This window comes from Alligator mississippiensis, chromosome 1, assembly GCF_030867095.1.
Source record: "Alligator mississippiensis isolate rAllMis1 chromosome 1, rAllMis1, whole genome shotgun sequence".
NCBI classification, from domain to species: domain Eukaryota; kingdom Metazoa; phylum Chordata; order Crocodylia; family Alligatoridae; genus Alligator; species Alligator mississippiensis.
The window spans coordinates 94828573-94856222 of NC_081824.1; the positions used below are offsets into that span (position 1 = coordinate 94828573).

The 27650-nt window shown below is 45.2% G+C and overlaps 1 protein-coding gene across 5 annotated transcripts in view; it reads left to right on the forward strand.

The window, feature by feature from the left end:
- Positions 1–6241: 6241 nt before the first annotated feature.
- Positions 6242–27650, forward strand: part of CEP57L1 (centrosomal protein 57 like 1) — a 29283-nt gene continuing 7874 nt past the window's right edge. For 2 of the 5 annotated variants that reach the window (XM_006258262.4, XM_006258264.4), the window contains exons 1-6: positions 6242–6351; positions 21884–22028; positions 24222–24404; positions 25556–25677; positions 26763–26879; positions 27166–27243. In XM_006258262.4, the coding sequence (XP_006258324.1) occupies positions 21887–22028; positions 24222–24404; positions 25556–25677; positions 26763–26879; positions 27166–27243 (642 nt within the window). In that variant the 5' untranslated portion in view covers positions 6242–6351; positions 21884–21886. Of the gene's footprint in view, positions 6352–9433; positions 9528–21883; positions 22029–24221; positions 24405–25555; positions 25678–26762; positions 26895–27165; positions 27244–27650 lie in introns of those variants that run through there. The other 3 variants (XM_019499931.2, XM_019499932.2, XM_019499933.2) reach the window with 3 other exon arrangements.

Sequence of the window (27650 nt, forward strand, 5' to 3'; positions counted from 1 at the left end):
AGGTAGTTTTAAATTGTCTTTTTAAAACCAATTTAATTCAAGCCTACCTGGGAGAAAAATCTCCATGAAAGTTTCAGCATTTCCTCTCCTTCAAATATGGGCTAAGAAAACTCATTTCACTATATTTAACACGTCTATTCTCACAGCTCTACTGTGTGGCTGAGAAGTACTGTTACCCCTGTATTACAGGTGGGAGAATGGAGACTAAAGGCACAGGGAGACTAAAGGCTAAATTAAAAAGGCTTTACCAGTAGGTACCTAACATGGGATTTAGTCATATTTTAGGCATCAAAGTCCTAAATTGTAATAAAAGAACATTCCGAAACCATTTAATCTCCTTTGGTACCTCACTTGTACTGTGCGTGCCCAGAACTGCCTGCCCATTGACAACGAGGGGGTAAAAAGCACCCTGTTCAAATTCGCAGATGACACTAAGATGTGGGGAGAAATGGGCATGCTAGAAGGGAGGAATAGGCTGTAATCGGACCTAGACAGGTTACAGGGGTGGGCAGATGAGAACAGGATGGGTTTCAACACTGACAAGTGCAGGGTACTGCACCTGGGGCGGAAGAACCAGCAGCATACCTACAGGCTGGGGAACTCCCTTCTCGTCAGTGCAGGGGCAGAAAAGGATCTTGGAGTCATTACTGGTACCAAAATGAACATGGGCCGACAGTGTGGGACGCGGTCAGGAAGGCCAACTGTACCTTGTCATGCATCCACAGATGCATCTCAAGCAGGTCCAAGGAGGTGATCCTCCCCCTCTATGCAATGCTGGTCAGGCCGCAGTTGGAGTACTGCGGCCAGTTCTGGGCACCATGCTTCAGGAGGAATGTGGACAACATAGAGAGGGTGAAGAGGAGGGTCACCTGCATAATCAGGGGTGGCCCTATGAGGAGAGCCTAAGGGAACTAAATCTGTTCAGCCTCCACAAGAGAAGGATGAGGGGGGAATCTAGTGGCTGTTTACAAACTAGTCAGGGGGGACCAGCAGGCGTTGGGAGAGTCCCTGTTCCCCCAAGCCCTACCAGGAGTGGCAAGAAATAAGTCACAAGCTGGCAGAGGGAAGATTCAGGCTAGATATCAGGAGGCGCTACTTCACTGTCAGGACAGCTAGGATCTGGAACCAACTTCCAAGAGAAGTGGTGCTTGCTCCTACCCTGGGGGTCTTTAAGAGGAGGCTGGATGAACACCTTGCCAGGGTCGTTTGACTCCAGTATTCTTCCCTGCCATGGCAGGGGGTCAGACTTGATGATCTGCTCAGGTCCCTTCCGACCCTACCAACTATGAAACTATGAAACCTAGTGCCCATTTGTATCTAATGCCATTTAGGATTTAAGAATTAAGCAAAGCAACACCTGAATTCTTAGGGGCCTAATCTAGTGGGTATAATCTGCCTGATGGGTATGCTATAGGAGCAAGTTGCTCACAAAGTGCAGTTGTTCCAATTTATGTTTAGAAGCCTGGTCATGTCTTGAATAATAGCTTAGTGGTTTGAGTGCTTGCTGAGGAAGTAGAGGACCAGGGTTCAGGCACATCCCTGTGTTCACCTTTTTCTTACTCGCTCCATGCTCTATGTTGTAGTCGTTTTGGGTCCTTCCCTGAGGCACCTAATTCTCCACACAGAATTAAACCTAGTTTTACAAGTCCCACTCCAGCCAATGGACCACACTTCTGATTTTATGTACAGCCCCCAAAGAAGGAATTCTACATCTGGTAAAATGAGAGCTGGAGGAAATCTTAAAATATTTTCAATCAAGTATATTTGATTTTATATATGTGCATAATTCTGTTGCTAGATCCTAGTAATACTGTACCTAGATTTTTCTTGCATATCTCTGCAGTCATGTACCAGTCTGTGGACAAACAACTGCCCAACTCTAAAACTATTGTGCTTTATACTGAGAACTCCAATCCATGACATTTTGTGAAAAAAAGATTTGCACAACTTAGTATAGAAATTGCTTTTCACCTCTAATTTTTATTTTTTATTTCCTTTTCCTAAAGAACTGAATGCTAATTGTAATGTATTGTAGATCAGCTGGAAAAAATCATTTTTCTTCATTCTGCCTTTCAAAAAGCAAGGTACTTATTTTATTCCAGGGTGCATTGTATATGAGAAAATATGGTATGTACACATACCTATTTTTTCTTTCCTCTTTGATTTTGTTGCAAGTGAGGTAAAGTTACTAAGCATTTTCTTTTTTTCTCAAGGCAGAAAAGTCACCGGACAAACATTTTTTCATGACTCTTTGGCTGAAGAGTAAAAGAGTTTCAGCATACGAAGCTCCACAATAGTTTGAACCAAAGAATATTGAAGCTTGCTCTGTTCTCCGTCACATATTACATTTCTAGTAGGAGAAGTGCTGCTGTTCCACTAGAAGTTGTCAGAGTGCAAATGTTCATTCAATTTCTCATGGAGAAAACATGCCCCGTCCATAAGAAAAATGATTCACTTTGACACCTGGAAGATCTCTCCTGCCCTGTAAGAGTATCCTCTGCTAGAATGCAAAACTCTAGAACTCTTTGTTCAGAAATGATACTTTTTATCTGACCAACTAAGAAATCGCAAAAAAAAAAATCTTTTTCTGCAAGCTTTTGGGCTCTCATGCCCTTCATCAAGCTCAGGAAAACACTTGTCCACTTTCACTTGACTTCTCCATGATGGGAAGGAGTTGAGCAGATGCTTCCCCTGTGCCTTCCCCAGACCAGGGGGACTCCAGTCTGGAGAAGGTGCTGAGACATTTATCTGTAGCATGACTCCTCCCGGTCAGGGGGATCCCAGTCTGGCGAAGGCTTGGAAAACAGTGGCAGCTCAAATCCTCCTGATCACAGGAGGAGTCATGTTGCTTCCCCAACACCTTCTCCAGACCAGAACTCAACTCTTCTTGTGGTTGGTAGGAGTTGAGCTGCTGTTGCTGTCCACAAGCCTTCCCCAGAGCAGGGTCCTCCTGATTCCTACTGATTATGGGAGGAGTCCAGCTGCAGCTGCCCCCACCGCTCCCCACACTGGGGTGGGGGGTGGGACTTGGACTGGGGAGGGCATGGAGAGGAGGGGAAAAGTGGTAGCTGTATGCTGGAATGCCTGTACTTTTCCTCTTGGGAAAATTTCTACTGCTGCAAATATCTGATTCTTCTCTCTAAATTTTCTTCTAAAAATTCCCTGCTCCCACTAGGTCCCTCATTTAACAATTTAACATTTAGTCACATCCTTAAAATTAATTTAAGCACATGCTTAAATGCATATGTTGCTGACCTTGGGCCTAGGACTAATTTAGCTCCAGTACTTAGAAATAGCGGGTCTACAAGTGGAACTCCCAAGTTTCTAGCCTGTTTGTCTTGGGGAGATTACAAGAATGCAAAATCTTTTAACGTGCTCTGATCAGGATTATAGTACACTGTTGTTAAATGGTGGCGGCAGGATTTTAGTGACTGCCGTAAGTTATATCGCAGTTTATCTACAGCAAGGCTGAGGTCTGTCTACAGTTGATTCCCCCCCCTCCACCTCAAGTACCGGGCTAAGGCCTTCTTTCTGTGCCTATTGCCATGCCATGATTAAATTTCAGAGGACCTATCAGGATAGATTCTCCAGCTGTTCAACCTTTCTCATACTTCTTGGAGGAAAACAAGAGGGAAAAACAAATGAGACATCAATTTGAATCATGTCAAAAACAGGCCTCTAAGTCCTTTAACAGCTTCGTTTGGATCATTGTGACAAAGCTGCAGCCAGTATACTGGGAGTTTCTTGGTCCTGCCTCTGTTGTAGCAATTCATTTAAATTTTTCTTGTAATGTGTTAGATAAACAGTGAATCATTTCTTGGCATGTCTGAGTTTTTAGTATGTTCAAATGTGTTTGATCAGGATGAGCTGTTCATGCCTAGTAGGTCAATTTTTAAGATGGATATCTTTGTTTTCCAAAAGTACAATTTAGTCTCTTTGATTTCACTCTCCATAATATTTTGTTCATCTTTTCTTTTGTCTCTTCTAATAAACTACCATTAAAACCAAAGACACTTGCATTTTTAAAAAAAGTTTGCCTGATAGTCTACCATTTTAGACAAATTGGTACTTTTGGAAGGAGGATTAGATCTGAAACACACTGATGAAAATAAGTGAAGGACAACTATACCAACAACTTAAATTTCCTATCCTATGTGTACTCAGTGTGACTGCTACGCTAACACCATTCTTCCTAACCAGTAAAATTCACACAACCAAAACCTTCAATATGTGCTGTTTTCATTAACTAGTAGAACTACACTTGTGGTGACTCACTTCCAGACTTCTCCCTATAAAGGCATATTTTATGTAAAAGTTATATGTCCTTGGTTATAAAGGGGTCATAACTGGATGTTAGGCCGCACCCAGCCTATTAGTGGTATCTATTAAGTCATTATTACAGACCTGGTTATTTGTCCTGAAAGGCTATAACTACTTCCTTTACAATACAGCTATGTTATATACTCCATGTGTTGGGTTCCCAATATTCCCAAAGCAGTGGTTCCCAACATTTTTGCCCCATGGAATGTGTGGACAGTGCCAGGCCAGATCCAGCCTGTGGGCTCAATTTGGCAAATACTAGGCCCAGAGTGCAAGGCCCCAACCAGCCACAGGGGTGTATAGCCCAACCTTGATCTCAGCCCAGGGAGAGGCAGGGAGTGTCCCAGTCTCTATCTGGATATGTGGGGAGAGGGTGGGACAGAGCAGCCCCAATCTGGATGTAGGGAGGTGTGTGCGGGGAGCAGCTCAGCTCTGAACTTGATGCATGGAAGGGGCAGGGGTAGGGTGGATAGGCCCCAATCTGGACCCACAGGAAGGGGATGTGGGGGTATGGGGGGAAGCAGCCCCTATTTGGACATGTGGCAGGGATGGGGAACAGCTCAGCCCAATCTGAACATGGAGGGGTTGGCCAGGCCCTGATACCAGTTTGCCACAATGGCCCAGGCTGGTCTGGACCCAGCCCTGTGGAACTTCTCCCAATCCCCAATGATAATTTTTCTGACCCATGGGGATTCCCAAAGGCTGGATGTCATAACTGTGTGGGCCAGATTTGGCCAGCAGGCCGGAGGTGGAGCACTCCTGTATTACAGCAGTGGTCCTCAATCTTTTTACTTAAGGCATCCCTCATTTAATCGAATCATAGAAAATTCAGGTTGGAAAGGACCTCAGGAAGTTATATAGTCCAGCCCCCTCCTCAAAGCAGGACCATCTTCAACTAGCATCCCAGCCAAAGTTTTGTCACCCCTGGTCTTACAAACCCTAAGGATGGAGATATTCTACAACCTCTCTAGGTAACCTGTTGCAGTGTTTTTCCTCCTATCTAACCTACATTTCCCTTGCTGCAACTTGAGGCCATTGCTGCTTGTTCTGTTATTTGCCACAGCTGAGAACAGCAGAGCTCCATCCTCTTTGGAACCCCCTTCACGTAGTGGAAGGCTGTTATTAAATCCCACCCCTGTCAAGGCACCCCCTCAAAATGCCAGCTCTTAATTTTCACTTGTTTTTTGACAGCAGAAAAACAATAGAATGAGGGGCATGGGCTGCTTAGGCAGCTCTCTTGTATAGGACTGACTACTAGTTGAGATGAAGTTAGACATGCTTTCCAATGCATGATACCTGTAGTGGAAAGCTTGTCTAACTATCCCAACTACCCAGTTGGCCCAATAAACACCAGCACCCTGAGCAGTCGGTGCCTCCCATCATTTCTGGACCATCGCAGCAGGGGTGGCACCATCCTCTTCCCAGCGGGGGGCTGAGGTGGGCTAGACAGAAAACTGGAGGGGCTTGCGCTATGCATTTTCTGGCCAAATACACTTATTTCTTTTTTTAACAATACCCACTTAAGGCCTCTGCAGGTGGGAGCGGGGTTGGTGGCATGGCTCAGAGCAGGGGGCTTGGACAGGGGTGGCTATGGGGGTGCTAAGGCAAATTTGGGGGTGACTATAGGCCCCCAAAGAAAAATCACAGGGCAGTTCTGTTGCAAAGAGCTCAGTCCACCGCGGGCCAGAGCCCGGCGTTTGCAGCGGGGCAGATTCTGCTGCGAAATCTCTGGGTTTCTCCTGCCAGCCCCGGTTGCGCCCCTGCAGCACCCTTGCGAGGATCCCCCAGCGCCCCTGGGTGCTGCAGCGCCCGGCTGAGAAGCGCTGTGGTAAAGGGAGACAGGGAGCACACCTCCCCGGCCCTCAAGCCCCGGCTCCTCTGCCCTGGACCCAGACGCCATGCCCTGCCCTGCCCGCGCCCGCCGCTAGGGGCGCGCAGGCCGCCGCTGCCGGGAGGAGCCGGGGGCGGCCCCGGGCAGAGGCGGGAAGGAAGGCGGCAGATTGAAACCCGCAGCAGCGCCGGGCGGAGCAGGTAACCGGGCCTGGCTCCTCGCTCGCCCCCCATGCACCCCGGGCCCCTGCCCTGCGCTGCGGGGAGAGGGAGGCCCGCGCCCGGGAGGAAAGGCCAGGCTTGGTGGCCCGAGTCGGCGGTGGCGAGAGCCCCCCGCGAGGCCGGTCAAGGGCGCTGGGAACAGCCGCTCCCTGGGGAAGGGCAAGGCCGGAGCCGCGGTGCGTCGGGAGAGACCTGGAGCCCGCTGGTCTGACCTCCAGGGAGATTTGCCCCTTGTCCACTGACGAAGGGGTGGGCGCACGCCACGAAGCGATCTTGGGCCCACAGCCCTTGGGCGCTAGGGCTCGACTGTAAGGGGCAAATCAGCAGCTCTAAAGGGGAAGCCCTGGGAGGCTGTCTCCTGTAATCTGCCCTCTCCATCTGTTTGAATCCCCACATCTGCCTCTAGCCCATCTCTTCATCTAATCGGTGGTGCTGGTGCTTTCTCCTCCCCTGGAGGTGTTTAAAAGGAGATTAGACAAGTACGTGGCTGGGGTTACTTGACCCCAGTGCTCTTTCCTGGCCAGAGCAGGGGTTGGACTCCATGATCTAAGTCCCTTCCAACCCTAGAAATCTGTCCATCAAATCTGACCTCTCAATCTACCTTAATCCCTTAAATTAATATAATCTCCAAAATCTAATCCAGGGGTGGGCAAAATACAGCCTTCCAAGGCATTTTGTCCAGCCTGCCTGGCCTAGGCACCAGGGGCAACCCAGGCCATGGCATGTGCGGCTGGTTGCACTGCCCGGGGCGTGCAGCAGGGCGGGGGTGGTGCAGTGACCAGATTGTTTCCTGGCAGTCCCAGTTGTGGTTCCTTCCAGCTGCCAGTCCCAGCTCCGCTGCCCTGGGACTCTGCACCCACGGCCAAGGGATGGACCCTCCTGGGCAGGGTGCATGGCTGGACAGATGAGAGAGGGCCGTGGGTGCATGGGGAGCCACGTCTGGGAGCGGGACAGACAGGTGGGGCCAGGGACTGGAATCAGGATTGTGGGGCAGTGACAGCGCAAGGGCCTGGGCAGAGCTACAAATCCACTGCCTGCACATCTCTGTAATGGGCTCCTTTTCCATGGGCAGGGACATGTGGGGAGCAGATTATGGCACGGCCCCAGGTCCCAGCCCCGTGCTGTCACCACCTCACAATCCTGATCCCTGGCCCGGCCCCATCCCCGCCAACCAAGTCCCAGATGCAGCTCCCCATGGCCCCATCCCATCCTCCTGGGTGCATGTCCTGCCCATGCAGGCCCTGGCTAGTCCCCATGGACACCCTGGGGTCACAGAGCAGTGATAACATGGGGCCAGGCCCAGGGTAGAGCTGCAATCTGTTCCCTGCATGCCTCTGCCTGCAGAATCTGTGCCTGTTGCAGGGGTGTGCGGGGAGTGGATTGTGGTTTGGCCCTGGGCCTGGGCCCTCCGCTGTCACTGTTTTGCAATCCTAATCCCAGCCATGGTCCTGCTCACCTATCCCGCTCCCAGGTGCTGCTCCCCACCTCCCTGTAGCCCCATCCCAGCCTCCCCGCCACATGCAGGAGCCAGTTAGGGAGTTTTAGTGAGCTGTTGTGGGGTGCGGGTGCTGGTTTTGCCTGTGACAACTCACTAAAAATGCCTAAGTAATCCTCTAGCCAAAATAATTGCCCACCTCTGGTCTAATCCGATCTCTTAATCTACCTTAATCCCATTTTAATCCAATCTAGTCTCTTAATCTAACCTGGCACGATAATCTAAATTAATATAATCTCTTAACATAATCTGATTTCTTAGACTGGATTAAATTAGACTCGAGCTAGTCCAAAAGGTCAGATTAGATTATGAGACTAGATTAAATTAGATTCTTAATCTGAATGGCTCTCTTAATCTATTCTGATCTAATCTGTTTACTTTGGTTAGTCTATAAGGTACAAATCTAGCCTGCCTTCTACTTGACTTCAGACTAACCTGGTTAACTACATCTTTCCCTACCAGAATTACAGACAGGTCACCCTACCACCAGGGCTTTTTCTTTAGATCTGTAGATTTGCCTATTATAGATTAACCAAAGCAGATAAATATAGCCCAAGGTTTTGAGGGCCCAAACTCACTTTGTCAGATGCACTGACTATTTTGGTTAGTTTATAAGGGGCAAATCTACCCTGCCTTCTCCCATTGGGAGTCTGACCTGAACTCTTTTGTTCTGTGAGGGAGGTGAATGCAAGTGGAAACCTCAAACTTCCCTAATGGAGGTGAATGTCATCTCTATTGTGATGTTGTGTGCTCAAATAACACATCAGTTAGAAAGGTGTCTCCATAACAGGAAAAAAAATTAATTTGTGCCTTCCTTTGAGGCACAAGATGTCCTGAAATTTGTATCTCTTCTTCCCCATCCCATCCCATAACACCCCTTCCTTGCCACCCTACTTATTTTAGAGATGCCTGAAATGTCAAATCTGGCTTCTTTTAAGTTGGTTTACCTATATTCTGTCAATGGGATGGGGTGTTTGCATTAAAAAAAAATCTTCCCCACTTAATCTAAACAGTTATTAACCAATTAAAGTATAGCATTTATACTTAAACATCACTTCCCCTAGGGAAGTTTTGTTTGTTTTCCAATGGCAATATTTAACCAGCTAACAATAGGGAGCCTGCTGGGGAAACCTGGATAAATCAGATTTTTATTTCCAAGGCAAAACACTTTTCAGGATGGAAACAATTCTAGGTCCCTTTTACATACTGATTTGAAAAATGCCCAGCGTAACTTTTTCCCTTTTTTCCGTTGTTAAAAATATAAAGGTTATCTTCGAAAGTCCGGGCTTTGTTGTACTGGTGCCTGTAAAACATATAATAAAAAACAGTATCCTGTCCTGAGACACAGCAGACAAAAAGAACAAAGGATAAGATAAAGGGAATTAATCTCTTTTGTTGTTTTTGTGTAAGGCTAAGCACATGGACACATTCTAAAACTGTGTTCCCTAAATGAGGTTGTGGCACTTAATGAATTCAATTATTATGCTCAGGCTCAGACAGGAAGTAGATCTGAGATCCCTCAAAGAGGGGTTGCAAGGGAAAAAGGGAAAAAAATTGAGAATCTTTCTACCAGATCAGAGGCACCTTGCATCCTCTCTATTCCACTCTTATTGCAAGGACTGTCTGCAACCCCTCATCTTTCCTTCATACCAGGGGCCCTGTGAGTACCTGATATCCCGGACCCTATTCCCTCCATGCCAATGACTGTATATCCCACTCTTTCTCATTTGTTCCATTCTTTCTCTTTCAGGATATAAACATTTCTAAACTGTATTACTAAAATGGTGTGCAGGTGATTATGTTTAAATGTAATTAGCAACTGCTATCCCCTGGCTTTTTGCTCTTCAGCCAGTTACAGAGGTGGTTAGCAAAGTCAAAGGCTTCAGACATCGGGCTGCCTGCAGACATTTAAAAAAAGGAAAACAAAACAAAAAAGCCACACTTTACCAGAAGAAGCAGCACGTTACTTCAGCCTGGCCCCACAGCACCTGTATAGATCAGGCACTTTGGCAGGGCTTTTTGGCACTTTTATCTAAAAGCAGTTCAATTAGCTATTAGATAAAAGTGCCAAAAAGCCCCACTAAAGTGCAAGATCTATACAGACATTGAGCAAGCTGGGTCTAACTAATGCAATGACTCTTCTGGCATGTGCTGAGCTCAGCGTGGGGGTGTACCAAGTTTAGAGTGAAGTGCTACTTTTTTCTTTTTTATGTCTGCAAGCAGCTCAGGAATTTGTTTTCTGTCATTTCCTCTCTTGTTCTTTTCTCTCCAATTTTTACCCAAATTTAGTATGTTCTGGCAGTTTATGCCCAATTTTCTCTAAAACTTTGAAATTGATTGTAACTGTGTTCTCACTTTTTTGACTATAGAAAAATAATAGAGTAGTGGTCTCTAACCTGGGGCCCCTGATCTACAGGTAGATCCTGGAGTCTCTTTTGGTAGATCCTGGGATGCAGGACAGCTGGGCATGCATGGTTCATCTGACCAGCAGGTCAGTCTGTGGGGGAGGGAAGGGGTGGGGGCCAGACTGAGGCCCCCATGGTGAGCAACTGACTGTGAGGCCCAGCCAGGAGCAGGGGAGGGTAAGTGGGGCCCTAGTCTGGCTGGGTGGTGGCTCCTCCAGAGATGTAGGGGGCTCCCTACCCATCTCTGCAGGGTTGAAGGCAGCAGAAGCTGCTGCCATTGCGCCTCAAGTCCCGCTGCAGCTGACCACATATGGCCATGGTTCGGTTCAGCTCAGCAGAGGGGACTCACATGGGGGCGGCCGTGGCCCGTCTGGGAAAATCTGGTCATCCAGAAACAAGGTGGGGAGGCGGACACTGTCACTGGGCACAGCTTGGCAGAGGCCCTGAGGGCCCATGCCCTGCTCCCCTGCCTGTGCTCAGGGTGCAGTGGGTAGCCTACAGAAGCAGCCACCTTGTCCTGAGCACAGGTGGCGGGGCACGGGCCCCCCGGGGCCTTCTGCAGGCTGTGTCCAGCAGTGGAAGACCGCCCCCATGTGCCCCTGGACTGTAGAGACTTCCGGACCAGACCCGGCCAGGCTGGGGCCCAACACCATGTTCCACTGGCTGCTGGACGGACGTGGCTCAGTGCACAGAAGTGGAATCCGGTGTGGGGGAGCGGTAGATCCTGGGGTGACCTTTAGTTCCAAAAAGTGACCTTCACCATAACAAGTTTGGAGACCTCTATAATAGAGCAATTCTTCTGTTGCAGAGCGTGTAAGGTCCACACCTGGATGAACTAAGTTAGATTGGTCGGCCATTTTTAACATGATCTAACCTCCCCCTCACCTCCCTTAATGTCTGTATGTACCCCTTGTGTAGAGTGGTTCTTGATTGTATAGAAATTTGTTACAAACAAATAATGGGACAGTTTGTGTCTGAATTGATGTTGGTTTCTTAAATTGTTCTTAACCTATTGGACTGAACACAATAGATTTATCTGGAGACTATATTAACAGGCCCAGTTATAGTTAATAGGACTATCTGTTGTTGGTTTAATTTAACTTATTCATGTGTTTGATACAAATACCTGGATGAAACCTTTAGTGCTGTAGCTGTATTTTTTACGTGAAAACAGAGAGGATAATTTATTACCCATTATAAGCAATATTAGGTTCTTGAAAATAGACCCTCTGCCTACATACTTATATTGACAAAGCCTCTTGGTAGAGATATAGCTGATAGAGGGAGTTTCTGCTGGCATAGCTACACCACCTCTCAAACCAACATCTTATAAAGCTGGCAAAAGCAGTTTTTCGCTGGTACACTATGTCTACTTCAGGGGTTTTGCCAGCATAGCTATATCTGTTGTAGGGGTTGTCAGGTAAACTAGCAAGACTTTATAGTGTAGATCCAGCATCATTAGCTTTCAAATGTTAAACTGAACATGAAATACTGGTATTAAATATAACAGTGGTTTAAAAAGCTTGCTTGAGTGAGTTTTTCCTGATGGGACTGAGGGGCATCATCTGCAAGATCTGTTCTATCCCCTAAGAAACATAGGCTGCTTGCAGATGTTAAAAACCCCTCTGTGAACTCCCTATGAAATCTATGAAATCTATGAATGCTTCCATGCCAAGCCCAGCACATGCCCAGAAGAGGCAGTGTATTAGTTGGACTCGGCTTGCCTGACATCTGTATAGATTGGCCGCTTTAGTGTGGAGCTTTTTTGGTGCTTTGATCTAATAGCTGATTGATTTATCTAGTAGCTGATAGTTCTCAGCCATTTTCAAAGATTATCAAACTTCTTTTGTTTGGGTAGGGGAAAACATTTCTACTGGTGCAAAATTATGGAAGCAATAATATGGCTACCATGCAAGTATCTTTTATGATTGTCTCTGAATCAGGAGTTACCAAATCCCTCTGCAGTTCATGACTTCCTGCAAAATGCTCTTCCTTCTTAATCATGAACATGAAAAAAATCCCCACCCCTCCTCCCTTGGAAACTAAGGGAAATGCTTGTATGGAAAAAAGCGTTTTAGGAGAATTATTAAATTGGCTAGAAGTCCATTAAATGAAACATAGCATCTGGAAATAAAGAAGAGAGCCAGCTCTCTTCAGAGTACACATGAGACACAAATTATGTTCTGAAAATCTGAATTAATTTTTAGTGTTAAAAAAGTAGTTTTATATCCTTTCTATGCTCAGGCTCCCAAATTTGTAATCACCAGTGGAACTGCAATGGTGAAAGACTTAGTGTGCACATGCATGCACACCAAAAGATGCTAGCGTAGACACAGCTTCTGACTCTCCAGGCAAAGGATTCTGATGGCTTTGGTGCCTATGAGTTTTTGAGGCAAAAATATAACTGATTGCCTAATCCTGGAAATTTTATGCTGCTGTAGCTACTGTACTGAACATTGATAAATGCTAGTTATTTGCTGAGTAAGAAGCTAAATAAATAGAGGCTGAACACCTTCTAGTGCTAGTCGGAAGGCTAAGAATAGTAAGAAATAAAAATGTTGCTTTTCTTTATAAAGAGTGGAGCTTCATGTTTAGAGGGTATTGCTAAGCAGAGGTGTATGAGAGACAAACTAGCACTTCAGCAGGTTCCAAGATCAGCACTATTAGCATTCTCTCCCTTCTTAATGGGTAACATGACTACAGCGGGGCACTGCTCCTGGATTTCACAGATAGGACCTTCCCACTCCTTCCCTTTTCTACATTTGCTTCTGGCTAGTAGGTCTTTGGTAAAAATGTGTCAAGCAGAGAATTATCTCCGGAAGGTGTCCCAAAATCTTGTAAATTTGAAACAGGTTATTCAGCTAGATTAAGTGTCCCTGTTTCTTGCACCATACAGGTGGGATTGTCTGCTATTGTATTTAATCTCTCTTTAGTAGTAATCTAGATTCTCTGAGGTTTTTTGTTTTGGAGGCATTCTTTTCAATGAAAGTGACTTGTGGTCCAGTTTACTACAGATGACGTGGCTTGGCATCTCAGCATGTGTGATGTAGCAGTGTTTTGTGTGAGAGCTTAAAACACAGTGGTTGTCTGTAGCAGTGAAACTGCATTGCAATGTTACAGTTTAACAAGCTGTCCAGAAAAGGCCTGTGACTTGTATGCAACGCTGGACCAACTCTGCACCCCTCCTAGGGTGAGTTGGAAGAGTAGACAATGACTGTTTGGGTTTCCCAAGATATGGGACACAGCCAGTAAGCTCTGCTACATGCAAAGGGCTGGCTGAGTGTCTTCCAAAATCAAGCTGTATGCTTTGGAAAATGTGTGCACTAGATGACAGCATCTTTTGATAGAGGTTTAGGAGAGCGAAATTATCTGTTAGAAACTCCAAGAGGCTTCGACAGCAGGATGCTGGCTGGGTTCTTAATATGCCCTCTGACACAGACGACTGGTAGGGGGGCACATAGCCCCCGAAAGTGCTGGGGGGCCCATTGATGCACCCCAACTTAGCACCACTCAGGACAGGGCCAGGTGTGGAACCCACCAGCCTGATTGTACGGCCAGGGACCGAGCTCTGCTTCTCTACTCAGTCCCACCCTCCCTGACGGTGCTCTGGAGTGGGACTGGGCCCCGGAGAGAGCTTTTGGGCCTCCTCCCCCCCGCCCCCCTCCATGGCCCAAAAGCTCCCTTGAAGCTATGCTTTCAGGCGTTGTGGCAGCCATTTTGTCCGCTGGTCTCTGCTTTCAGGCGTGGTGGCAGCCATTTTATCTCAAAGCAAAACTTGCCCAAGAGCGCAGCCAGAGTGGCCTCAGCTCCACTTGGGGGTTTTTTGAGTGGTTCTAAAGTGGAAAAGTTTGAGATTTGCTGATTCTTCTGGAGGGGGTATTAAGACAAAAAGGAAATCACTGACCATTCAGCTTGTAAGTAGGGAGCTCACAGAACATGGAGAACAGAAAAAAGCAATTTGAGCACTCACTGGGATGTTCACATTTACACTATTTGGATTCTAACCTATAGTTCTCCTATGCTTTGTGCTAGATGGAAAAGGGAGAAGTTCATATCTCATTTAACCATCCAAAGCAACTAATACTAAAGGCTGCTTGCAGTTGTGCATTGTTTTGCCTCTTGTGCTTGTCCTGCCAAGAGAACATAAAATCTGAGGGTAGCTCAGGTCCCTTCACACACACCCTAAGTCCACGTTTCACTGTTGTCGGGTGCTAATAATGTACCTTTCCTTTAGCTTTGCAGAATGGCAAAGAGAGAGTTGAGTTTGGACTTTTTCTGCTCAACGAAGGCCAAGACTCAGGCCCCCCCTGAGACTCCAGCCCCCAGCACAAGCAGTGCAGTTCTGAATTATGGTACTAAAAGCAGCCACAGTGAGAGTGACACTCCAGGATGGGATGCCACATCATGCATAAGCACTCATACGGACAGTAGTACAGTTTCCAGTAGCAGAGACCCTTGCTTTGGGCCAGATGCAGCTTTGCAATATATTGAAGAAGGGCTATATCAGCCCATAATTGTGTTTCTAGGTACTCTGTCCAGCAATAAAATAAGAAAATTCAGAAAAGAATGGTACAGTGATCACAAATTACTTGAATACAGTGTCCGTCAGGACACAGCTTTCTGTTTCTGCTGCTGAGCATTTGGCAGTTCCCAAACAGGTGACCAAGCATTCCGAATTGTGGGTTTTAAATCATGGAAGAAAGCCAATGAAAGATTTCCTGAGCATTCAAGGTCTGAAGCACATCTCGAAGCTCTTGCTAAATGGCAGGGTTGGCTACAGGCCAGGAAAAGGGGTCCGGGGTGTTGTGAACCCAGCATTTATTCCTGCCTGTGGCAGGGGGTCAGGCTAGATGATCTGTTCAGGTCCCTCCTGATCCTAGCTGCTATGAAACTATGAAACTTGACAGTCAGAGGAAAAAAACAGTGGATGAAAACTGAGCATACTTACAAACTGTAATTCAGACTGTGCTGTTTTGTGCTCGCCAAGGCATACCTTTGAAGGGACATGATGAGGGATCCGATTCCACAAATCAAGGAAACGTGTGGGAATTGATGAAGCTGCGTAGTGAAGGCAACACAGTGATTCAGCGGTTTATGATTTTCTGAGAGAAGTTTTTAACCTCCACCTCTAAGCGACGCTGGTCAGGCCGCAGTTGGAGTACTGCATCCAGTTCTGGGCGCCGCACTTCAGGAGGGATGTGGCCAGCATCGAGAGGGTCCAGAGGAGAGCCACTTGCATGATCGGGGCAGCAAGGCAAGCCCTATGAGGAGAGGCTACGGGACCTGGACCTGTTCAGCCTGCACAAGAGAAGGCTGAGAGGGGACCTTGTGGCCGTCTATAAACTTACCAGGGGAACCAGAGGGGATTGGGTGAGACCCTGTTCACCCGAGTGCCTCCTGGTGTAACTAGGAATAACAGCCACAAGTTGATTGAGAGTAGATTCAGGCTAGACATCAGGAGGCACTACTTCACAGTCAGAGTAGCCAGGATCTGGAACCAGCTTCCAAGGGAAGTGGTGCTGGCTTCTACCTTAGGGGTCTTTAAAAGGAGGCTCGAAAACTACTCGACTGGGGTTATAGGAGCTTAACTTAATGGGGGTCATATGAGCCCAATATTCATTCCTGCCCAGTGCAGGGGGTCGGACTTGATGATCTGCTCAGGTTTCCTCCGACCCTACATCTACATCCACCTACCTACGCAGCTCCTGTCAAAATGAAATACTTGAGATTATGGCTTCACAAGTCCAGAATTCAATAGTAAAGGAAGTAAAAGAAGCTGGAGTGTTTGCCATCATTGCAGATAAAACAATGGATCTCTCCAGGCATGAACAAGTCGCTCTCATACTATGATATGTAAACGATTTATTGGCTTCTGTAGGATGCTGCAGACAGGTGGTGCTTCACTTGCCACACTAATCAAGACTGCTTTGTCAGATTTGGGACATGATATTTTGGCTTTAAGAGGTCAGTGCTATGATGGAGCTGAGAGGACCCTATAAATGTGTGGCTACACGAATACTTAGTGAGAATCCTTTAGCTTATTACGTTCACTGCTATGCTCATATATTAAATCTGTGCATAGCGGATGTGGTTTCTTGTATTCTCTCTGTCCAGGATGCTTTCGCATTTCTCCACTAACTACAAACTTTCATTGAAAGAAGCACAAAGAGACATGCTATCCTTGGAAAAATAGGATCAAAAAGAAGACAATCAGAAACTGCTTCTTTTTCTGGTGGACCAGTATCTGTAAACTGCTCAGTGACACTCGATGGAACTAAGTCGAGGCTATCAAAGCTCTTTTAGAAAATGTTGATGAAGTAGTTGAAGCTCTGGATGAAATTGAGCATGGGGGTTCAAAAGCTCGAGTTGAAGCTTGTGTGCTTCTCTGACACCTGCAAGACTTCAACTTCTTGTACTGCATGCTGCTTATGAGGAGAGCGCTTATACAAACCAGACACCTATCCAAACTTAATCAAAGGATTTTACATTTCATAGAGCAATAGTGATGGCCAAATCCACAGTGTCTGTACTGCAAAGACTGAGAGTTTGCATTCCAAGTATTCAACAATGCTAATGAACTGTGCCAGAAAAATGGGTATCCTGGACCTTGTGTCCTTCATAAAAGGGTTGTTCCCTGAAAACTGGGAGGAGGGGAAATGTCCTCCTTTGAGAAACCAGAGGACTATTACAGGACAGAAATACTATACAGAACTTTGGATACCCTTATTAGTGACATCAAAGACCGCTTCGCTGAGAATGACCTAAACATTTTCAAGTCTCTGGAAGATGTTCTGTCTTCTGAGACCCCATCAGAGGAAAGTATAGGCACTATTTCCAAAATTTACAGGATTGCTCAAGAGGATCTGAGGTCTGAAATCAACATGTTTTCCAGATTGTTTGAAATTCATGGCAGTGCCGGCACAAGTAGTGAAGCGGAGCACCCCCAGCTTGAAAGAAGAGTGAAGTTATTTCATGAAATGTTACTGCGTGATACCCTTCCAAAACTGGGAAACCTTTTCATACTTTACCTAACTATCCCAGTTACTACAGCATCAGCAGAGAGAAGCTTTTCTTCATTGCAGCAGCTGAAAACTTACCTGAGGACTAAGATGGCAGATGGTCGTGTTTCTAACCTGGGAATACTACAGACTGAAAAACAAACTGTGCAATGTCAGTTATGCTGATAGCTTACCAACAAAAAGGAGGGCCTCTGAACCAGCAATGCTGGGAAAACTTGTTCTAGGAACTTGTTTCATCTTTGATTTTTTTCCCCCCAAAATTAATAATAGTTTGGGGATTTAATTTATATATGGCAAATGCCCCATTATATACATGGCAGCTTGTTTTTGCTACAAATTGCTTTATGTTCTTGTTAGATGGTTTCTTTTGTGATTCTTTTGTAAATTTATAAGTATTACTTTATCTAAACAGAAACTACATTGTTGCTGTGTGGAGTAGATATTGATGCTGGCACTGAAAGTGATCTGGCAGATGGTACACTTTATGCTGGTTAGGGAAGAAGATGTCAGAGGGGACTCTGTTTCATTCTCTTGCATGATACCATGGCTATTAGATTATTGGTCCGTAATTCATTTGTTTTTATGTAATTTCAATGATCGTTTCTCATCCTATCTTTCATGAGACATTTGGCAACTACTAGTCCATTGAGTTGTTGGTATATGATTAAGACTTGATAATCCATAAAGATTTTCCTTTTTCTTCTCTTTGAATTCATTTTTGGACTTGGAATCTCGAAAGCAACCTCACTCTTTCTCAATGTGTTGCAATAAAAAAGCTTTTATCTTCAGAAGCTGTTCTAATTTTTGAAGTACAGCAGAGAATCAATGAATCAGGACCCCAGTTAAAAACTGATAAGGTTGAATTTGAAGCACAAGGCCTTGTAAGTTCTTGGAAATAGTTCAGGTATTCACAGATCATCGAAAACAGTGAGCAATTTAAATTATACAAAATTAGGTTTATGCTTTTGGGATTAAAACTTTTTAAAAATATACACCTTTAAGAGAGTAGTTCTGGCTATCCATTTCACAATGTAGTTACAGGAATTGTTTATAGATTCTCCAAGCAACCAGTGGCTATGACAGCAAGCTGTAGCTTTAGTGATGAATTCATAATACCCCATAGTCTTGCTGAAAAAATGTTTGAGTAAAACACCATGAAAAACATTGATCGTACATGCCTGAAGAATGGTTAACATGGTTAAATTAAGGAACAGGGCTAAAGCAACAAACAATCTTATGACTCAAATGGTGGTGGGTGTCTGGTAGCTTCTTGCTTCCATGATTTTGCTGGGCACCCAGAGGGGCTAGGAAGATTGGTTTGTTTAGGGGCTTTTTTTTCTTTTTGGTCCAATTTTCCAGCCCCCCACCCCCTCCCACTCTGTTCTGTGCATTTCCTTCGTTTTCTGCCCTCTAAAGCACTGAGACATTGGCCACAGCCAATGTCTGCAAGTGTGAAGATTCTCCTGCCAGTCCTTTGCAAGCTCACGTTTCAGGCTAGTGACCCTGTTCTTGTGCTTGGGGTCATACTGATGCTGTAATCTGCCGTTACAAAGGAATGTTAATCTCGGTCAGGTAGGCAGAACCCCCAACAATCTTTGCCATCCATTTAGCATGGAGCACCATACTTTTCCTAGGATCTTCTGAGGCTATATTAACCAACTACTTGCCTGTCATTGCAGTGGCAGGGTATTGGCAGTACCTTCATCCCTGCTTTATACTTGTGGCATGATATAGGCTGTTCTTACAGGTTTGGACTACTTTGCCTTGTCGTTGCATGTAAGGCAGGGGCAGGCAATTATTTTGGGCAGAGGGCCGCTTACTGAATTTTGGCAAGCCAGCGAGGGCTGCAAGATAGGCAACCGGGGGCACATAAATATAAATTTTCTAAATTTTTTAGGGGCCCCGCGGCCCAGATAGAATGGCCTGGCGGGCTGCATCCAGCCCCCGGACCACATTTTGTCCACCCCTGATGTAAGGGGTTGAAGTGGCAATTTGGGGGATTCCTTGGGGAAATGATTGCTAACAAACACAAAGGACTAGACTTTATGGCCCAGGAGAGGCCCCATTCAGTCCTACACTGCTATCCAGTATCAGTAATCCAACGCTACTGAAAAAAAAAAAATTCTATCTCACATTTTTCCTTTAGTTGGTGAATTACAGAACTGCTAGCCAGTGTTTGTCATTCTGTTTCTATTTTAAGTAAGAGGCAAGGATTTATTAGTGTGATATCTTTTACTGGGCCAGCTGTTTAGTTGGGAAAGAGTTAAACAAGCTTTTGAACGCAAGACAGTCTTTGTCAGGTCTGATTAGACCAGGAGTGGGCAAAGTCTGGGCCATGGGCCGGATTGGGCCGGCAGCAGACTCTATTTCCCACCAGCCCCAGCTCCCAGCTGGTCTCCAGTGAGACTGCGGGAGCATGGGGTGTGACAGCACAGGGCCACAGAACCCGGGCTCTGCCCCAGCCTGGCTCAGCCCTGCACTGTCATGCCCCCGCGCTCCTGGGGTCTCCACGGAGACTGGACAGGAGCCCTGCGGGCAGGGCGTGTGACTAGGCAGGGGTCTGTTCTGGGGCCAGAGTCGGGATCTTGCGGCAGTGACAGCATGGGGTGGGGCTGCGGCAGAGCCACGATCCACTGCCCACATGCCCCTGTGATGAGTGCGGGTTCCATGGGCAGGGGTGTGCAGGCAGTGGATTATGGTTCCTCCTGGGCCCTGTCCCACATTGTCACTGCCGCAAGATCCTGGCTGCAGAGCAGGTCCTCTCCCAGCCATGTGCCCCGCTTGTGCCTCTCTGGGCTGGTTTCCATAGAGTCCCCAGGAATGCAGGGCCTTGACAGTGTGGGGTCGGGCTGAGGCAGAGCCCCGGATCTGTGGCCCTGCAGCCCCGTGCTGTCACACCCTTGCACTCCTGAGGTCTCCACGGAGACTGGCCAGGAGCTGGGGCTGCTGGAAAATGGCATCTGGCCGCTGGTGGATCTGCCATTTTGCCTACCCCAGATTAGACCAGCCAGGCACAGCCTACTAAAGAATGAGCAGTTCCTGGCTCATTCTTCGTCAAGTCTGATCAGAACATCTTGCATGCAAAAGCTTGTCTAACTATCCCAAGTACACAGTTGGTCCAATAAAAAATATCACCTAAGGAAATCCTTGCCTTTTGCATAATTATGGCTGTTAAGTGTCACAGTTGGATTTAAGTGAGTTATCCTGGAGTAGAAATCAAAACTCGTGGAAGAGGTGATATCTTTATTAGACCAACTAGATATTCGCAAACAAATTATTTTATAAGTATAAATTATTATATTTATTATAAAATAATTTTTTTGCAAATATCTAGTTGGTTTAATAAATGATATTGTCTCTTCCACAAGTTTTGATACCTTTTGCCTCTAAGCCAATACAGCTACAGCCTGGATGGATACCTTCTCCTGGAGTAAACATTTTTGACTGAGCTCTAGTTGTCAACTTTCCTGATAGTTTTATCAGCCTAAATCATGGTGTACAACCTTAGCTGCATGCTGAACATGGGATGGGGACCCTTCTAGTTCATAATGGAAATGCTCTTGAGAAATAATGTCTCATAAAGTAAAATGTGTAATGGTCCTATGTTGGGTTGTACTAAGTGGAAATATTCATTGTATTGGTAGAAAAATTGTATGCAAAACAAACAAATAAGACAGGTCTTTTTTCTGCTTGGCCCTGGTTAAGTTTCATGTTTCCCTTTTATAAGATGCACATTGGAGCCTTTGGAGGGTAGCACTGATAATATAAATAGGAAAACTCCAAGGGGGCTTTGCAGTGCCATGCAATGTTACACTTTTGGGTGTGCAAATACGATTCACAAGATAAACCCAGAGATTTCAAAGTGTTAAAAAAAACTCCTGACTTGTTGTGGTCTTTCTGAGTCCTTTGCAACAGAAGAATTGTTCTATTATTTTTATGTAGTGAAAAAAGTGTAAAAAAAGAGCGAACATTTTCTGAGGGGTGCCTTGAATCTAAAAAAAAGTTGAGAACCATTGATATAAGGTGTCAGTGGAAGCTATAGACTTCATATTATAAAAGGAATAAGGCTGCATGAAAAGGTGGTATAAAGGGAATATATTGGTTATTTTAATTGTGATCTTCCTGACAGTGTAGTGACAAGGACTTGCTTGATGTTTTATTTAACTCAAAATACTTAATTTGATTTAAAGCAAGGTTGTCTTAACTCCTAAATGGTTGGGGACCATCTACTGTATGGGCTTCCCTACTGCATGTGCTCCCATGTGCCCTCCCCTCCCCACATCTCTGAGCCTTGGGGTCCCAAGCCCCATGGGCTGTACTACCCTGCTCCCAGGGATGGGGACAGTAGGCAAAAGTCAGAGGAGAGTAGGAAGAGAACCTGGCTGCAGTAACAGCTGAAACAGTGCAGGGAGCAGGAGCTCTGTGAGAGCCCAGGGGCTGTAATTTAACCCATGCAGCCTGCCCATGGGCTGTGTTGGATAGCCCTGACTTAAAGTAAACAGGAATTGCTAATGCTATACCTTGAGCTAGTTGTCAGCAGGATAATAGTTCATTTAAGAAAAAAATGGCATTGCATATCTTTCCTTTTGCAGACCATGGATTCTGAATCAAAACACAGTTTCATAGGAAGTTTTCTTCAGCCTCCAGATAAGAGCAAGTATTCTACCTTTGCTCACAGAAAATCAAAGAAATTAACAACTGCTATGGGAGACCTGCCTTCTGGTCCAGACAATCAAGGTAAATGGAGGTGGCAGGGGGGAACAACAATAACTGAAAATCTTGGTTTGAAATCTATTAAGTAAGCTAAACAAGGTAAGTTTTCACAGGACAGCAGGACTTTTAAATGATCAGATAGACATTTGGATAAGATGGCTTTCAAAGAGAATATAGTTTCTCCTTCCATAGCTATGGCTGTATAATGAAAACTATTGAAAAATCAGGTCCTAGATGTTAATTTTTTACCTTGAAAATTGTCAGGTGAGGAAAATGCTTTATAGTTGCAGAAACAATTCGTTTATTTTTTTTTCTATTAAATTTTTAACATTACCAAAAAAAAAAAAAGACTACAATTGCAACTTTATAATAAATTTGGTCTCTAATGTTATCTGGTCCTAAAATTCTGCTTTTAAATTTCTGTAGCAAACTATCACTGGTAATGAGCAAATGTACTGGAAATCCTGATTTGGCTCAATACTCTTTCAATACTGTCAGGTTGAAAAATGTCAGCCCTTGAAAGTCTTCTAAAATGTTTAACTTTCCCTTGTGTCCTTAGTTTGTCCAAACAAACAACATTATATCACAACGTTTGAAACATAGGTATGTTGTAAGGCAGATTCATGAAAGAAACTATTTTACATTATACTGTTCTTGCCATAAGGAGGAAAATGCCATTATTTTAAGCACTAGAAGCACTTCTGTCAACTTTTTGAAAGCAGACATTAAGGGGAGAGGGAGCAGAAACAGAGAATGTCTCTGTCAAATTTCTAGATAATGCAAACTGCTTTTCAAAAGTGAGAGAAAAATCTATTATCTGGTTTAGTTTTAGTTTTTTCTGCAGTACCTATGAAATGCATCCTTGATGTAAAGGAAATGTGCACAGTTCCTGTTCAAGAACAGTGGAAAGACATAGTATTGATTAGGGATTCACTGATAAAGATTTTCTTGGCCAATACCGATAGCCAATTATTAATCAGTCTTATCGGCTGATACCGATCTCATAACCTATTTATAGGAATGCAGCCAGGCACCATGGGGAACAGTGCCTTGCAAGTAACTTTGTGGAGGGGAAGAGGCGTGGGGGGGGGAAGTGATGGATGGGGGTGCAGATCAAGGTCCCCACAGTGAGGGAGAGAGGGGGGCAGGGGCTGGTGATGGGGGCATTGCCCAGCCAGAGTGGTGAGTGGGACCCATGGCAGGGAGAGTGATGGAGCCGTAGGCGGCTTGTCCAGGGGATCAGCATCCCGGCACTTAAAAATGGCGGAATTGAGTGGGGTGAGGACAGATGCGGGCTGCTTGCTGTGGGTTCGGGGCTCTCTGCTTTGCTGCCTTTGCCCCAGGAGCCCCAACTGGCCTTGTGTCCCCTGCCCGCCTAGCAGCAGGAAGCGCAATGTGCTGTCCTCACTGCTGCCAGGTGGGCAGGGAAGGCGCAGCTGACGTGCGGCTCCTGGGGTAGAGGCAGGAGAGTGGAGAGTTCCGAGCCCACAGTGGGCAGCCAGCATCTGCCCCACGTACAAATCTTGGGGGGGGACGGGACACATGCCCCCCCTGCCTCCCTTGGGGGGTGCACGCAGTGGCAGGGAGCCGCCCCCCCGGGCTCCACCGTCCCTGTGCCCCCTGGACGAGCTGCCCACACCTCTGAGCTGCTCCCTACCTTGGGTCTAGTCACAGCCCTGGCTGGGCAGTGCTCCCAATCCCTGTCCCACTCCTTCCCTCACCGTGGGGGCCTTGATCTGCCCCACCCTCATGCCCACTTCCCGTCCACAAACTTACCTGCAAGGGTGCTGCTCTTCATGCTGCCTGGCTGCATTCCTGGCTATGTCCAGAGGCCCTGGTCAGAAGGGATATTATATTTATTGGTGCCATTACTGGCTACACCGGCCAAAAAAAGTCAATTGCCGATAATTTAATTTTAGTGCCAATCCAATATGGTACTGATATATCAGTGTACCTCTAGTATTAATACTGTTTTTACATAGTTTTTAAGATTATAACTTGTATATTTACAAAGAAATATTTGAGAAACAAATCAAAAGTTTTCAAAACAAATTAAGACTCTTACCAGAAATATATATTGTTATTTCATAATGCTAACTGTTGGTGGGGAATCATTATAATTTTTATGGTTTAACACTGAAAAAATAAATGCTGTTGCTACACTGCAGTGTACAGACCCATTGTTAAGGCTTCATTTGTCATTGTTGAATTGTTCAGTAGCTCTGATGGCAGCTCTGAAAACTCTTCAGGAAAAGATCCATCGTTTAGAGTTGGAGAGGTCGCAGGCTGAAGAGAACCTGAGCAGTCTTTCTGTAGAGGCTGCTCAGTACAAAAAAACCTTGCACCATGAATCCTGTGAGAAAGATATCACCCATCAGGAACTGATGCAACAGAAAAAAGGTATTTTTTTTCCAGGAGTTGTGAAAGAATGACATGCATCTGTTATACTTCTGAATTGAACAACTGAGCAAGTTTGTTTTGACCAGCTGCTATTTAATTCAGACTGGTTTCAGTAATAAGTACCTTCCTTCCAAGTCATGATACCGTGACAATTCAAGTCCTTATTTTGTTTTTGACAAGTTAATTTTTTATAATAGTAAAACAATATTTGGTTACTTGAAAACTTGGTGCCAAATAAACAGACTTTAGATAATGCACATTGTATTAAAAAACAGAGAGAATGATGTGCACGCATGCATGTTGCGTGCGCACGTGTGTGTGTGAGAACATGGTTATTTCACTTCAAACTCTGAAGGTTTGGGCTCCCAAAATTCTTCATCAGTCTCTTTGCTGATCTTCTTTGAACTCTACCACTGAAATTCCTAAACTGGACCAAACGCTGCTATTTGCCACCGCTAAGTGCTGCCTGTTTAGCACTCCAGTCTGGCAAAGAGTGCTGCTGGGAAAGGAGGGGAAGGAGCTAGAAAAACTGGAAAGGAGGGAAGGAGCTAGAAAAACTGGAGTTTTTTATACCAGCATAAATTCAATTAAGCCAATAGCTAATTCCATATGTATGTAACAATGATTCTCAACCATGGCACCGTGGAGTGCCTTAAGATCTTTTCAAGGGGGACCCCAGGTGCCACACAATCTTAATACTCTTAGGTGTGTAAACATGATTCACAGATTAACCCCAGACATTTCAAACAGGAATCCATAATGTTAAAAACAGTCTGATGTTGTAGTTTTTCTGAGTTTTTTCAACAGAAACACTGCTGTATTATTTTTCTGTAGTAAAAAAAACAAGCAAAAACTAAGAGCATTTTTTGAAGGGTGCCTTGAGTCTAAGAAGGTTGAGACCACCGATATATAATATAAAAATCACACTCCTGTGGGAGGCAGTTCAGGGCATGAAATTGGAAACCCATCTTGAATCTTGTACATATACTGATGTTAAATATCTAAACTGCTTGATTTGTGTAGCTCCCAAACTACTCTCCTGTGCCCCTTTTAAATTGTAAAGAATTCAACCTCTCTTAACACTATGAGGGGATGAGTTGTCTAACTGTATGACCCCAACTACTCTTCTCTGTCTTTGCGTCTTTTCATAGATGTAAGCATGCAGTTAAGCGCAGCCCAATCACGCTGCTCCCTACTGGAGAAACAGCTGGATTACATGAGAAAAATGGTTTTCAGTGCAGAGCAAGAAAAGAAAATGGTTTTACAGCAACAGGTGAAGCCGTTTAATGTAACATATGGAGCAATGTATTAGTACAGTATTGTAGAAAGATTAAGACTTTAAAACCTGTGCTTTCTACATGCCACTTCTCCCTCCTTCCCCCGCTGTGTGAGTTGGTAGTGACTAAAAGTGATTACAGTGTGGGGTGACTGATCTGTGAATTGCACAAAATGGTTCACTAGCTTTGGTAAGGTTCCTAGTAAGTAGGCACATGCCATTGGGAAAAGGCAAGAATACTGTCATGGAGGCAGCTCTTGGCAGATCAGATGTAAAGTGGCCAAGGACTGCAAGAACAACATGGCGCAACTTGTTTTCCTAATTCTAAAAGTTTAGGTCTAGGAAAACTAGCAAATGCCTTCCCTTACTAATCCACATTTAGGCAAATACAGAGATACTGAATATTTGCTGCTGCAGGTAGTCTGGAGCCCTAGACCAGGACTAACTGGTGGCCTACAGGCTGCATATGGCCTTCAAGGGGTTAATATGCAACCCGCCCCTCCCCAGGGCTCCTGCCCTAATGCTGCTCCCCTTGTTCTGGCTGATGCTGCACCCAGGGTCTCAAGGCTCCCCATCCTTCTCTCAGCTTTCACTTCCTGCTCTGACTGCAGGGGGCAAGGCGGCCCAGTCCACAGCACCTGTGCATGCAGTTGAGGGCAGATGGAAGTGGGTGCTGTTTGCGTATACAGTGCAGCAGGGTGGGGGGTACAGCCTGGGAGCCCCTGGCTTACACTAATGAAGCCCCTGGGGGTGTGGTCCTTGCTAGTGTGGTCCCCAGCCACTTAGAGGTTGGACAGCCCTGCCTTAGACAGTTATCTTTGAGGTTCGTGCAGTAGAGCTGATAGATCTTATTGAAGCCGAGCAGTAGCTCTGCTGTAGGTCTGTTGCTGCCTATATTCTGCACATTGAGTGGACAAAACTGACTGCTTGAAACTGAAGTCAGCTTTGTCTTTACAATATTTCATGGCCTGGGATTTCATACTTGTAAGCTATTTAAACCAGTATACTGTAGTGTGTTATTTTTTAGTGTCTGAAAATATTTCAATCAGATGCCAAATTTAACTTTGGCTTTCTTTTTCCAGACCCAGCTTCAAAAGGAGAAAAATCAGAATCAGATGGAGCTACATGCAAAACTTGAAAAGCTTGAAGTACTAGAAAAAGAGTGCTTCAAACTTACCACTACTCAGAAAACTGCAGAAGTAAGCAAGCCTGAGGTGACAATCTGTAGTTACAGTTCACTTCGGAAAACTTTTTGCAAAGGTTACCAGTTGCACTAAGTTTCAGAGAGTATCTGTGATGCCTGTACTCCTTCAGTGGAGCTCGGATCACAACATTTTCTTTTCCTGGCTCTTCCTGTATTAGCCTTATTTCCTACAGGTCTTTCAGTTCTGTCCTACAAAATTCTTCCGGTTTGGTTTGTTCAAAATTTGAAATAGTTTACAGTTTAGTACATTTTAGTTGAACAGTCTTGTATCTTCGTTTGAGGACAAGATCAAACAGTTGGAGGAAAAGCTTCATGAAGAAGAGCATCAGCGTAAGTTAATACAAGACAAGGCAGCTCAGGTAAGGTAGCTGATTTGACTATTGCGGAAGAAGTCCATTCCCTTTATTCAAGGCACTTCTTTTTTTTTCTTACTCATTTAGTTAGGAAGAATTATTTAGCATGAATTATACAAAATGACAAACTTTGGTTTGACCTAGTAAAAAAGGATTTACACAGTTTCTGTAGATGAGGATGTGCTTTGTGTCATGCACAAAGAATACAACTCATTCACCAAAAATGTCTGAGAGTCAGGAACGAACTTCCTGATAACTTGTAAGTACATCAGGTAATTTTAACTAATTAATGAGCAGACAGATTTTAAGAAATATGGCATCTAAAATCAGGTGTCTTGGAGGGGAAGGAGGAGTGTCTTGAGTTATCTTAATGGAATGAGAGTCCCTTCCAACTTCACATGTAGTTCATACAT